This window comes from Odocoileus virginianus, chromosome 23 (assembly GCF_023699985.2).
Source record: "Odocoileus virginianus isolate 20LAN1187 ecotype Illinois chromosome 23, Ovbor_1.2, whole genome shotgun sequence".
Lineage (NCBI taxonomy): Eukaryota > Metazoa > Chordata > Mammalia > Artiodactyla > Cervidae > Odocoileus > Odocoileus virginianus.
The window spans coordinates 46,012,292-46,024,802 of record NC_069696.1 but is presented as its reverse complement, the minus strand read 5'-3'; the positions used below and the strand labels follow the sequence as shown (position 1 = coordinate 46,024,802).

General features: G+C 36.4%; 1 protein-coding gene across 4 annotated transcripts in view; it reads left to right on the top strand.

Moving 5' to 3' along the window:
- Window positions 1–12,511, top strand: part of HCFC2 (host cell factor C2) — a 68,106-nt gene that overhangs the window by 38,054 nt on the left and 17,541 nt on the right. For 3 of the 4 annotated variants that reach the window (XM_020905536.2, XM_020905534.2, XM_070454032.1), the window contains exons 14-15: window positions 509–694; window positions 3,137–3,422. In XM_020905536.2, the coding sequence (XP_020761195.1) occupies window positions 509–694; window positions 3,137–3,422 (472 nt within the window). Of the gene's footprint in view, window positions 1–508; window positions 695–3,136; window positions 11,532–12,511 lie in introns of those variants that run through there. The other variant, XM_020905535.2, reaches the window with a different exon arrangement.

Genomic DNA, 12,511 nt, shown 5'->3' with positions numbered 1-12,511 from the left:
GGAGTATGCAATCTGGTTATTTAATTTAATATTTATTCAGTATCTGCTGAATATTAATTTTTAAAATGCTCTGTGCTGCATGCTAGTTGTTCCTTTTCTATCAAGCTTGCTTGCCTATGTCCAAAAGGTGTCGTTCCTGGCTAGACTGACAGTAAATCTTCTGAGATTTCTACTCCAAGTTAAATTTACATGGAGCTAGTTGTTAGTTTGTTAATAGTGGTTAGTTTTTTTCTCTTTTCTCTGTATTCTTGATGTGCAGAATACCTTTATATTTCTTTTTATAACCAGTGACTCTCAACTGGAAAGGCACTTTTCCTCTGGATGAGAATCACCAATTTATGGGCTTATTTACTTTTGTTTTGAGGGGGTTCATTCCATGTATGAAAGAAGAAAATAAATAATGTGCACTACAACCCTAAAACTTAATTCATTCTTTAAAAGTTTTGTTATTCAATGAAAAATAATTAATTGCATCTTTTCTTTGACTTTTGCATATATTACATTTTAGATAGGAAATGCAGACGTACCTGACTACAGTTTACTTAAGAAACAAGATCTTGTTCCAGGCACAGGATACAGATTCAGGGTTGCTGCCATCAATGGTTGTGGAATAGGCCCTTTCAGCAAAATCAGTGAATTTAAAACTTGTATTCCCGGTTTTCCTGGAGCTCCTTCTGCAGTCAGAATTTCAAAGGTGAGACATCAGGTCAAGACTTAATGATTTAAATTAGTGAAACTTTGTACATGAAGTAAAACTATCAGTTTAGAGATTCCTTTTAGTGTCTAATGAAATGAGAGATATCTAAAAGGGGTGGATTAAAAATTTTTTTAATATTTTTTGCTAATCACTCATGATATATATTTATTTAAAACAATTTATTTGGCTGTGCTGAGTCTTTTTTTAAAATTATTTATTTTTGGCTGTGCTGGGTCTTTGTTGCTGCATGGGCTTTTCTGTTATTTATGGTGAGTGGGGGCTACTCTCCCATTACCGTGAGCGGGCTTCTCATTGTGATCGCTTCTCTTATTGTGGAGCATGGGCTCTAGGGCCCAGGGTCTTCAGTAATTGTGGCACATGGGCTCAGTAGTTTCGGCTCGTGGGCTCTAGAGTGCTGGCTCAGTAGTTGTGTTGCTGAGTCTTAGTTGCAATATGTGGGATCTAGTTCCCTGACCAGGGATCAACCTGGGCCCCCTGCATTGGGAGTATAGAGTCTTAGCCACTGGGCTATCAGAGAAGTCCTCATTCATGATATTTTTAAAATTTATTTATTTTTAATTGGAGGATAATTGCTTTACATTGTCGTGTTGGTATCTGCTATACATCATCAAGAATCAGCCATAGGTATACACATGTCCCCTCCCTCCTGAACTTCTCTCCACTGCCCACCCCATCCCACCCCTCTGGATTATCACAGAGCTCCATGCTGATTTCCCTGTAACTTTCCAGTAGCTATTGGATTTACACATGGTAATGTATATATTTCAGTGCTGCTTTCTCAATTAGTCCCACACTCTCCTTCCTCTGCTCTGTCCATAGTCTGTTTTCTATGTCTGAGTCTCTCCTCCTGCCCTACAAATAGGTTCATCAGTACCATTTTTCTATATTCCATCAGTTCAGTTCAGTCACTCAGTCGTGTCTGACTCTTTGTGACCCCATAGATTGTAGCACACCAGACCTCCCTGTCCATCACCAACTCCTGGAGCCTACTCAAACTCATGTCCATCGAGTTGGTGATGCCATCCAACCATCTCGTCCTCTGTTGTCCCCTTCTCCTCCCACCTTCAGTCTTACCCAGCATCAGGATCTTTTCCAGTGAGTCAGTTCTTCGCATCAGGTGGCCAAAGTATTGGAGTTTCAGCTTCAGCATCAGTCCTTCAATGAATGTTCAGGACTGATTTCTTTTAGATATGTGTTAATATATGACATTTGTTTCTCTGTTTCTGACTTCACTCTGTATAACAGGCTCTAGATTTATCTACCTCACTAAAACTGACTCAGATTCATTCGTTTTTATGGCTTAATAATATTCCATTGTACACATATACCATAACTTCTTTTATCCATTCATCTGTCGATGAACAACATCTAGGTTGCTTCCGTGTCCTGGCTGTTGTCAGTAGTGCTGCAGTGAACATTAGGGTATATGTGTCTTTTTCAATTACGATTTTCTCAGGGTATATGCCCAGTAGTGGAATTAAAAAAATGCTCAACATTGCTTATTATTAGAAAAATGCAAATCAAAACCACAATGGTGTATCACCTCACACTGGTCAGAATGGCCATCATCAAAAAATCTACAAATAATAAATGCTGGAGAGGATGTGCAGAAAAGGGAACCCTCTTGCACTTGTGGTTGGAATGTAAATTTATACAGCCTCTTGGAGAACAACATGGAGATTTCTTAAAAAGCTAGGAATAAAACTACTATGTGATCCAGCAATTCCACTACTGGGCATGGTATCTTTAAGGACCCAAATTTCAAGCAGAATTACAGCATCCAAATTTTGGAAAGTCAGGGAGATCTGTGTATGCTCCTTATATTAATTTTGTTCTTGTTATAGAAATGAAAAGTATTATGCTAGAGAATTTTAATGTGTATGTTCAGTCGCTCATTCATGTGTGACTCTCTGCCACCCCATGGCCTGTAGCCTGCTAGGCTCCCCTGTCCATGCCTGAACTTTCCCAGGCATGAATATTGGAGTCAGTTGCCATTTCCTATCCTTCCTAGTTGGGAAGGGGATCTTCCTACCTCAAGGACTGATCTTGTGTCTCTTGCGTCTCTGCTATTGGCAGGCAGATTTTCACCATTGTGCCACCTGGCATTTAATTGGATTATATTTTATCCTAAGATCATACCTCTGTTTAGAGAAGAAAAGCTCTGCTTTCAGATAAGAAAGATCTCTTTCTTTGGGTTTACAGGCAGACATTTAAGCCTAGTTATGTTTTTTAAAAGGGCATAAATTAAATGTTACAGATCCAGGTAAGGTAAAGTTTTAAAAATCAGCAACAAAAGTTGTAACATTTGATACAGTTACTTTAGTGAAAAGCATCTTGTGTTCTAAAGATAACATAATAAGTGCTATTAGAGAAAACTTCAGAACCTTTATCTGTTTTTGTTTTTCTGCTCTCTTCAAGAATGTCGAGGGCATCCATCTTTCCTGGGAACCTCCAACTTCACCTTCTGGAAATATTTTGGAATATTCAGCCTACTTGGCTATCCGCACAGCACAAATACAAGATAATCCAAGTCAACTTGTGTTTATGAGGATTTATTGTGGTCTTAAGACATCATGTATAGTAACTGCTGGGCAGCTTGCAAATGCACATATTGATTATACATCCAGGCCTGCCATTGTGTTCAGGATATCAGCAAAGAATGAAAAGGGATATGGACCAGCTACACAAGTTCGATGGCTTCAAGGTAACAATAAAAAAGCACCTTTAAATTGATTTTCTTTCTTTCTTTTTTTTTACTGAAGCTATTGTGATGATTATTTATTAGTAACTGGTTTTGGAGATTTGTCATTTAAAAGAGTATTCTCTGACTGTATTTCTAGCAGTTATGAATTTGAGTTTGTAAGTTGTTCTTAAAATGTATTTGCTCAATTCTAGATCCAAATAAAAGTAGAAAAGAAGCAAAGCCTCTCTGAAAATCAGTATATGAATTCTTCCCTACAGTTATAGCTCTATTATAAAGAAAAATAGTAAAATTAAGATAAAAGCTAGAAAGTTTTATTACCCCAATATCTTTTACAAAGGCCATGTAACTCAGTCATCCTAGAGTTATTGAGATGATTCTAGTAACTGGCTGTTGTACACTGTGCTGTCTTATATGGTAAATGTTCCCTACCCTGAAAAGGTCCGGTCTTGGAGTACTCCCTCTCACTTTATTCTATATGAGCAGTGGTCCTCTAGCAACTATCTTCTACTGGATAATATTTGTAATACTGATTTTAGTAGCCATTTGATTCATTTCTTTGTTTATCTACAGTTAGCACAGAGCTTAAGACATTAAAAAAAGAAGCAAGTTCAGAAACTCTGCTTTGGAATTTTTATCATTTTCCAAGAATCATGGCAACATACAAAAAGATTAATGGGTTTTCTTGATTCATACCGGGTTAATATATTGGAATATATTTTTGGCCAAAGCACTTACCTGGCCCTCAGTTTCCTGATTAATAGATGAGGGAGTTAAAAAAAAGTTTACCTTTAAGGTCCCTTTCAGCACTTAAATTCAGTATGTTTATTAGAAGTGAAGTTTATCCCTAAATATTTTAACATCTGTCTTAATGGATCTAATTTTGCTTTTGCTGAAATTAAAATGTTCATAATTTAAAATTCAGAGTTTTATGTCCTCCTTATCACAGAAAAAAAGAAGCACCTTAACAGGACATGAGTTTTGAAATAGTGTTTTAAACATTTGTAAGATTTTTGTAAATGCTCTAAATGTTTTATTTTTGCATTGTTTTTACCTTGAAATTGTATAAACTTTTTTACAACTGAAATATAAGCATTAGACAGCTTCCTCAGGTTCCATTATAACCTTAAAGATAACATATAGGCATTATATTATATTCATATACATATACAGGTGACTTATTTTAAACCTTTTAGGAATTTCATGGTTCCACTGCCTATTCGAATCCAGAATAAATATATAGAGCAATAATTGCAGAAAAGACATTTCAGACCAAGCTGCAGTAGCTGCAGGAGGACAGGTCTGTCCTTTTTATACTGTGTAACCTTTTGCCAGTTTCGGCTAACTGAGTAGCTGTGTCCTCAGACTTCATGTATAATACTCCCAGCAAAGATGGACTTAATTGTGCAGAACTGATATGTATGTATGTTCCAGTTACTAATTTAAAGTGTATAGAATATTTTAATATATAATTTTTGTAAAGAACTGGGATTTTTATACTACAGTATTTGTAATTAATGTGTCTTCACTAATTAAGTTTCTCTTGAAGAAAATATGCAAACTGTTAGACACGTATTGAGAGATTCCCAAACTCTAAAGGTAAAATAAATGCACTACTGTGGTGTTGTTAGCATCCCTTTTTGTGGCTATATGAATCCTTGATCTCTAAACGTGTACTTTACAAACAGTGTTTACAAGGGCTGCTCTGGTTTGTTAGCCCAGCACCTGCCTTGGTGAGAGCTTCATTCTGCATTTGTTTAACTCATATGCATTGCTTTTGGCATATGCTTGCTTTTTGCACTAGTAGAATTTTAACTTACCTCATTATTTTGTTTGTAATCATTTGTATAGCTTCCATAATATGTCTGATATAGGCTAAAGAAGTACTTAACCAAAGTTAAAATAAATGGTAAGCAATTTTGCACATATTAAATGCTAGGGTTTGTTGTGTATGTGTGTGTGTTTAGTTATAAAGAGAGTAAGAATGGAAAGTTACAGTAAGTATATATTTCAAGCCCATTTTATAATCTACTTGCTTTATTAGGAAAAAGTCTGGCTTTTACCCCTTATTCTCTTCATTAACAGTTTGCATCTTGAAGCACTTCTCTTAATGACAAGGAATAAGTTGACTTTAAGCAAAGAACAGAATATTTGAGTGTGTACATTTCTATCTATTTAGTATTTTGTTTTTTAGTTTACTTTGCTTAAATGCCTCTTCTGTTCCAGACTAGCAGGTGAATATGAACCTGTGGTTCTAAAATATGTCTTATTTTCTAGAGAGAAAGGGAGTCTTTGTATACCAAGGGATTTACTTTGAGAATTAGCCCAAATTCTTAACATTTTGTTAAAATTGTACATTAACTTCTAGTCACATTTATCCCTTTGATAAATGGTTGGTGACTGAAAGATGCCATAGAGGAATCTCTGTGGCTTTGACATTAATAGTTAATAAGAGATCATTGAGCTGTATGTTTATGAAGAGAATGGATGGGGATAAATAATAGAAGTGCATTTAGCTGCTTATGATTTGCACATTTTCTAAGTGAAGATCCTCTGGTGTTGCAATGGGTTATAACATACAAATATCTCTCGTAAGAGGATTTACACTGAGGTAAATTACTTTCTTTACTCCTCCTAGCTGAATAAGCCATTCAGACGTACAAGTCTTTGTGCCACAGTCCTCCTGGACTCTGCAGCTTTGGTTCACATAGTAGTAAAAAGATTTTTCTGTAGCACGCTCTTAGAATTATGTTTTCTAAAGTATTGTACTGACTTCATTTTAGTTTAGTAAACTTTTTGGCAACTTAACTAGAAGTAGGGTATTATAAACTCACTTTTATCCACATTAAAAAAACAAACAACAGAAATAATCTGATTGCATGTATGAGCCCCTGCTCCCTCTAACCCAATCACATAAATATAATCATCTGTAAGAAGGTCAAACTGTTGATCCATTATTTCAAAGACTTGTAGACTAGCAGAGTTTGTTGCAGAGATATGGTCTGTATAACTGGAGATATTTTTTTAAATTGCAGCACTTGTAGCATAAAAATAACTTGTCACATTGGATATGAAGAGATTGTTCATATTTAAAAGTATTGTAGTCGTCTGATCTTAAATGAAGTAGGTTACAAAATAGACTTGGTCCTTGACCATTGAAGGTATAAGTAACTGACAGTTATGTTTTCCAAGACTAATTTTAGACAGTTTTATGTACTGTGTACCAGTGACATGTAAAATAAAGCACCTTCTCTACTGTAACCAGTTACAGGTGTTATTTATTTTGAATTACATGGGAGAAAAATTAGTGATGGCGTAGTAAATCTGTAGAAATGTTGATTTTGTATAAATCACTTAAAACGATATAGGCAATCTTGTAAATAATGTTGCTGTTAGTTGTTCAGTCGCTAAGTCGTGTCCAACTCTTTGCGACCCCACGGACTGCAGCACACCTTTTCCTGCACTATCTCCCTGAGTTTGCTCCAACTCATGTCCATTCTGTTGATGATGCCATCCAACCATGTTATCCTCTGTCGTCCCCTTCTCCTTCTGCCCTCAATCTTTCCCAGCATCAGGGTCTTTTCCAGTGAGGCAGCTTTTTGCATCAGGCAGCCAAAGTATTGGAACTTCAGCATCAGCATCCTTCCAGTGAATATTCAGGGTTGATTTCCTTTAGGATTGACTGGTTTGGTCTTGCTGTCCAAGGGACTCTCAAGAGTCTTCTCCAGCACCACAATTCAAAAGCATCAGTTTTTTCGCACATAAAGAATGAAATGTGTCTAAAAACTTGTTTATGAGTTAGTGGATTGTGTATGGGAGTCATTTTCTGATATAAATATAAAGCTTCTCTAACCTTTATTGTAGCTAAACTAGTATGCTTGAAAGTGAAAAAGCAAATGGCTCAAAGAAACAGATTAACCTAGTTGTCACATTTCTTTTCTTTTTTTTTTGGTCTTGTTTACTTTTAATATTTTTTTCTTTGTGCTTTTCATTTTAATTCATAGCAGCCCGTCTCCTGTCCAGGCTGCTCCATCAAAATGGGTGTAGCAAAGGTCAGGGATAACATCTTATTTCCCAAACCCAGTGAATTATTTCATTGTACTTAATCTTATCATTTGAAACTTTAATGCTTTAAACTTGACACTTTCACCTTTTTTAAGCTTCTTTCAAACTGTGCCCTCTGTCATCTTATGTACCTCCTTTGTCTGCAGTCCTCTCTTCTACTTCCACCTGTCTCCAGAGATTCACGTAAATGTTGCCAATCTGATGAAGCTTTTCCTGATGTAATTTATTTCTAGGAAGATTTGACTCCTTTTTCTTGTGCCCCCACTGCCCTTCGTCCAGTCTTCTGTCGTAGCAGCCTAAAAGCTGTTGTGCCCTTACTTGTCAGCATTGTTCCTCTCCTTCTGCCAGGTGGTGGTCTTTAGGGCAGAGACTGGGTCTTTATCTCTCTTCCATATCAGCCATTTAGCTGGTACTTAAATATTTTAACAAATGATTAAAGAAAATTGTCACCTTTATGTCTCTTTCCCTACTCCCCCTCCTCTTCTCAAATTGCATCAAAGTGCATGGGAGGCTTTCAAAGGTGAAGAGATTTTAGCAGGTTTAATAAGCTTCTGGAGGAAACACAAGCGCCACCTTTGTCTTACTCTACCCTGCTGTCACTTAGGCTCCTAAGGGAAGTAAGAGGCAAGGAAGAGATATCTTACTTATTAGGCTAAAAAGGATTTAATAGGGGTGTGTATAGATATCAAGAGGGATTCTTTGATCTAGAAAGATCTGAGCATTTAGTGAAATCTGTCATTACTGGATATGTGCATTACTGGATAATGATTTTTAATGATCAGGATTTCTGTTGATTTGGGATGATAAGGAAAATGAGCTAAAAATATTTCCAAAGTCAGTCTCTCTGATTTCCACACAGGAAAGCCGTGGGCAATTGTCCAGAAACAGCTACCTGCCTATTTAATATGTAAGCACGGGGAGCTGCCGAAGGACACAGCACCAGCATTAGTGCCGCACTGGAGTCTGTACGGTCACTGCTGTCACCTCTGAGCTCACAGGACAGAGGGTTTTACTTGAAAATAAGATGACAGGGGCACACCTTCCTCCCAGCTTTCCCAGTTATACTTGGGAGTTCTCATATAGTTATGCATTTCTGTAATTCAGAAAAGACTTTTTAAAAATCAAGCCTGGGAAAACATGAACTACAACATTCTGGGGAGGAAAAATTAATTCTAAAAACTGAACGATGAAAGAAAAAGCTATACCAGTCTCATTCAAAATAGATTTCTGTATCTTCTATTTCTGTAACTGTATAGGGCAGCAGCTAATGTTTATTTTGAACAAAGAGTAATCTGTCCACTAGCAATTCATGGTCCAGCAAATGTCTGTCCAGCTCTGACCTAGGGAATTATCCATTCCTCCTCCTCTCTGAAAAGACAGAGTGGAAGTTCCTTAAGAGCTTGAGGAAAGTCCCCTCCCTATTTCTCTGTTTCTTATTGAAAGAGGAGGGCAAAGCTACAGGTATAATAATTACATCTGGTTTAACAAAGGTGTGGGTGTGCCACTTAAGGCAGCATAGCATAGAAGAGAGTGGGTGAGACCCTGGAGGTCTTGTCAACTGCTTGGTCCAAAATCATCCTGCTGCCAGTTGCAGTTTAGCACTTCCTGGTGGCAATGTCCATTCCAGTTCACATATGGTTCACATATGGGTAAGATTTTGGGTCTTGCAGCAAGCAGCCTAGGATTTTAAAAATAGCATAGTGATGTCTGTAACTTTCTGAATGACTGGAACCTGGTTGGGGAAATAGGACCTAAAGGATACTCTTGTCTGCTCTCCATTTCCAGCTGTTTGCTTTCAGGCCTAGTTCACCTCTTGTACCAACTCCCTAACCCAAGATAATAACTTTGGCCTGTGTTATTGGGTACAAGGCATAGATCCAGTGTTTCAAGATTTTTTTTCTTTCAGATTTCTAGATTGAATACCAAAATGTATAGTTAATCCCCTCAATCAGATTAAATTGCACTCTAACTGTGCCTTGTTTAATTTGCAAAATGGCACTGCTGGTGATGACCCTGGCAGAGACGTGATTGCAAAGTTGTTATGACACTTGTGACCAACTCGGGCACCTATTATTGACCAGTGTGGAGAAACAGCCAGTAGCTACCATGCACTTTATTTTTCAATTGCTTAATACATAAATGCACTATTAGGAGAATATGCCAAAGGGAATTTGTACTTTTGAAAGTCAACAGAATTCAGGAGAGTCAGTGTCTTTCTCAGTTTATTTTGGGATTTGCATCACTTATCATTTTATTCTCCACTTATACAAATAATTATAACCAGTGAACAAAGTAACCGGTTAACCAGAATCATGCCAGTGGCTGAACCAACTTGGCAGAGCAGAACTGTAATACTGCCATCTCATTAGCTTCCGACTCTCTGGGAACATAATTAACTTCTGTGAAGAATAGTGCATATTTATTCCTTTCTTCCTTTCTTCCTATTACTGTGTACTTCTTCCCCACCAGTTACAATAATTGGCTAATTTGCAATGCAGAACAGTGGCTGAAATATCAGATGTCCCCTCTCTTTGTTGGTGAAATTGTATCACATAACCTTTTTTTTCTTTTGAAATGTTTGTTGAGAATAAAACGATCACACATCTCCAGCTTAGGAACTAGAATACCCTCAGATGCATACAGCTCCTCTACTTTGCCTTCCTTCCACACACACCACACGAAGCGAACATCATTCTGGGTTATCTGGTAACAACTCTCATGTTTTTATTTATGCTTTGCATTCTATGTTATGTATCCCTAATAATATGTTATTTAGATTTACTTACATGTAAATGGTATCATGCTTTATATATTCTTCTGTGACTTTTTCTGACATTGTTTTTGAGATTCCTATCCATGTTTATGCATGTAAGTGTATTTCATTTGTTTTCACTACTGTATAGTGTTCCATTGTATGACTGTGACACAATTTATTTATCTGTTCCCCTATTCATGGAGGTTTGGATTGTTTTCAGTTTTGGCTATTCTGAATGACACTGCTATGAGCATTCTGCCAATTACAGTGTAAGCTCCATGTGGGCAGGGGTTTTGTCTCGTTTCATCTGATTTTGTCTAACACGTTCACAATGTCTGGATGCTTAATAAATATCTGAGGAATGAGTGAATTCTTGTACATGTCACCTGGTGTACATGTGCAAGAGTTCTTTAGGGCAGTTGTTTTCAGATATGGTCCAGGGACTCTTGAGGACCCTGACACCCCTTCAGAGGGGAGTCTGTGAAGGCAAAAAGATTTTCATAAGAGTGCTAAAACATTATTTGTCTGCTTCACTCTCATTTTTCACATTTAAATGTTTTCCAGGTATGTGATGACATCACTCTGACAGCTTATCAAGGGTGTACCTGTATATTTTTGTTTTGAAAATGTCTGTTTTAACTTCTAATATGGTAAATTTTGATAAGTATAAGCCACATGAACAACAAGCTCTTTGAGGTCCTCAATAATTTTTAAGGCTGTATAGAGGTTCTGGAGTAAAAATTTGAGAACTGATGCTCCAGAAAGCAGGTTTTACTTAGTCATGCTGAACTGTTTTCTGCAGCATTTGTACCAGTTATGCTCCCACTGGCAGTGGTTGAGTGTCATTGCAAACGTTTAGATCTTAGCAAACACTTAATCTTGACTGTCTTTTATATTTGCCAGTTGGGTGGCGATTATATAGTATCTTACAGTGGGTTTAATTTGTGTTTCCCTGATTACTAATGAAATTGAATGTTTTTTCATATATAAACGTGTTTCCTCTTTGTGAAATATCTGTTCATGTCTTTTACCCATTTTTCTGTTGATGTCTTTTATTTCATTGATTTATACAATTTCTTTATATATTCTGAATCCCCGTCCTTTGTCATTTAATATGTTGTATGTATTTTCTCCCAGTATATGTATTATCTTTTGTAATTGTATTGAACTTACTGATTAGCTTGGAGAAAATTGGTGTCTTTTCAATAATGTCTTCCCATCCAAAAAAAATGTGTATTTCTTCATTTTTTAAAAAAAACTCTCAATAAACTTTAACTATTTTTCTCCATAAAGGCCTTCACGTCTTATATTAGTTTTCTTTCTAGAGTTTTATGTATTTTTTAATGCTGTGGTAAATTTCTTAAAATTACACTTTCTAATCTAAGTGGTTCTTACTGATTATAGATATATTGTAGCTATGTGTTGATTTTGCATTCAGCAACCATGCTAAATTTTTATTAGTTCTTATAATGTAATTATAATGTAATTAGATATCTTTTATATAATCACATCATCTGAAATGGTGGCAGTTTTCTTCCTTTTCTTGAACTTTCTCCCTTTAAAAAATTTTATTATATTCTGTACTTGCTAGGACCTGTAGTACAATGTTGAACTGATGATGAACATCCTTGTCTCAGTCCCAGTTTAAAGTGAATGCTTTTAACATTTCAGTTGAGTATGTTTTTTTTTTTTCCCACGAATGACCTGTCCTCAGATTAAGGAGATCTTTTCTATTTCTAGTTTGCTAATAGTTTTATTTTTTAAAATATTTATTGATTTACCTTCGTCAAGTCTCTGTTGCAGCTTGCAGGATCTTCCTCGCCTCGTCCAAGATCTTTTGCGGCACAGACTCTGTATTTGTGGTGTGTGGGCTTAATTGCTCTGTGGCATGTGGGGTCTTAGTTCCCCAGTCAGGGATCAAACTTGCATCCCCTGCATTGCAAGGTGGATTCTTAAATCAGAGAGGTCCCCTGCTAATAGTTTAATACGAATGAATGTTGGATCTTATTGAATGCTTTTTTCTAATTTATTTAAAGGGATGAATTGTTTCAATGTTACTGCATTAAATTGATGGTTGATTTTTTAATATTGAACCCATCTCTAACTCCTAGGATAAACCCAATTTGGTCCTGGTGTGTATGTGTGTTAATACATTGTTGGACTCAACTTGCAAATATTTTCTTTAGGATTTTTGCCTCTGCTTTCATGAGTGAAATCAGCTTATAATTCTCCTTTTATGTCCTGCATTGTCTGTTTTGGTGTTAAGGTTATA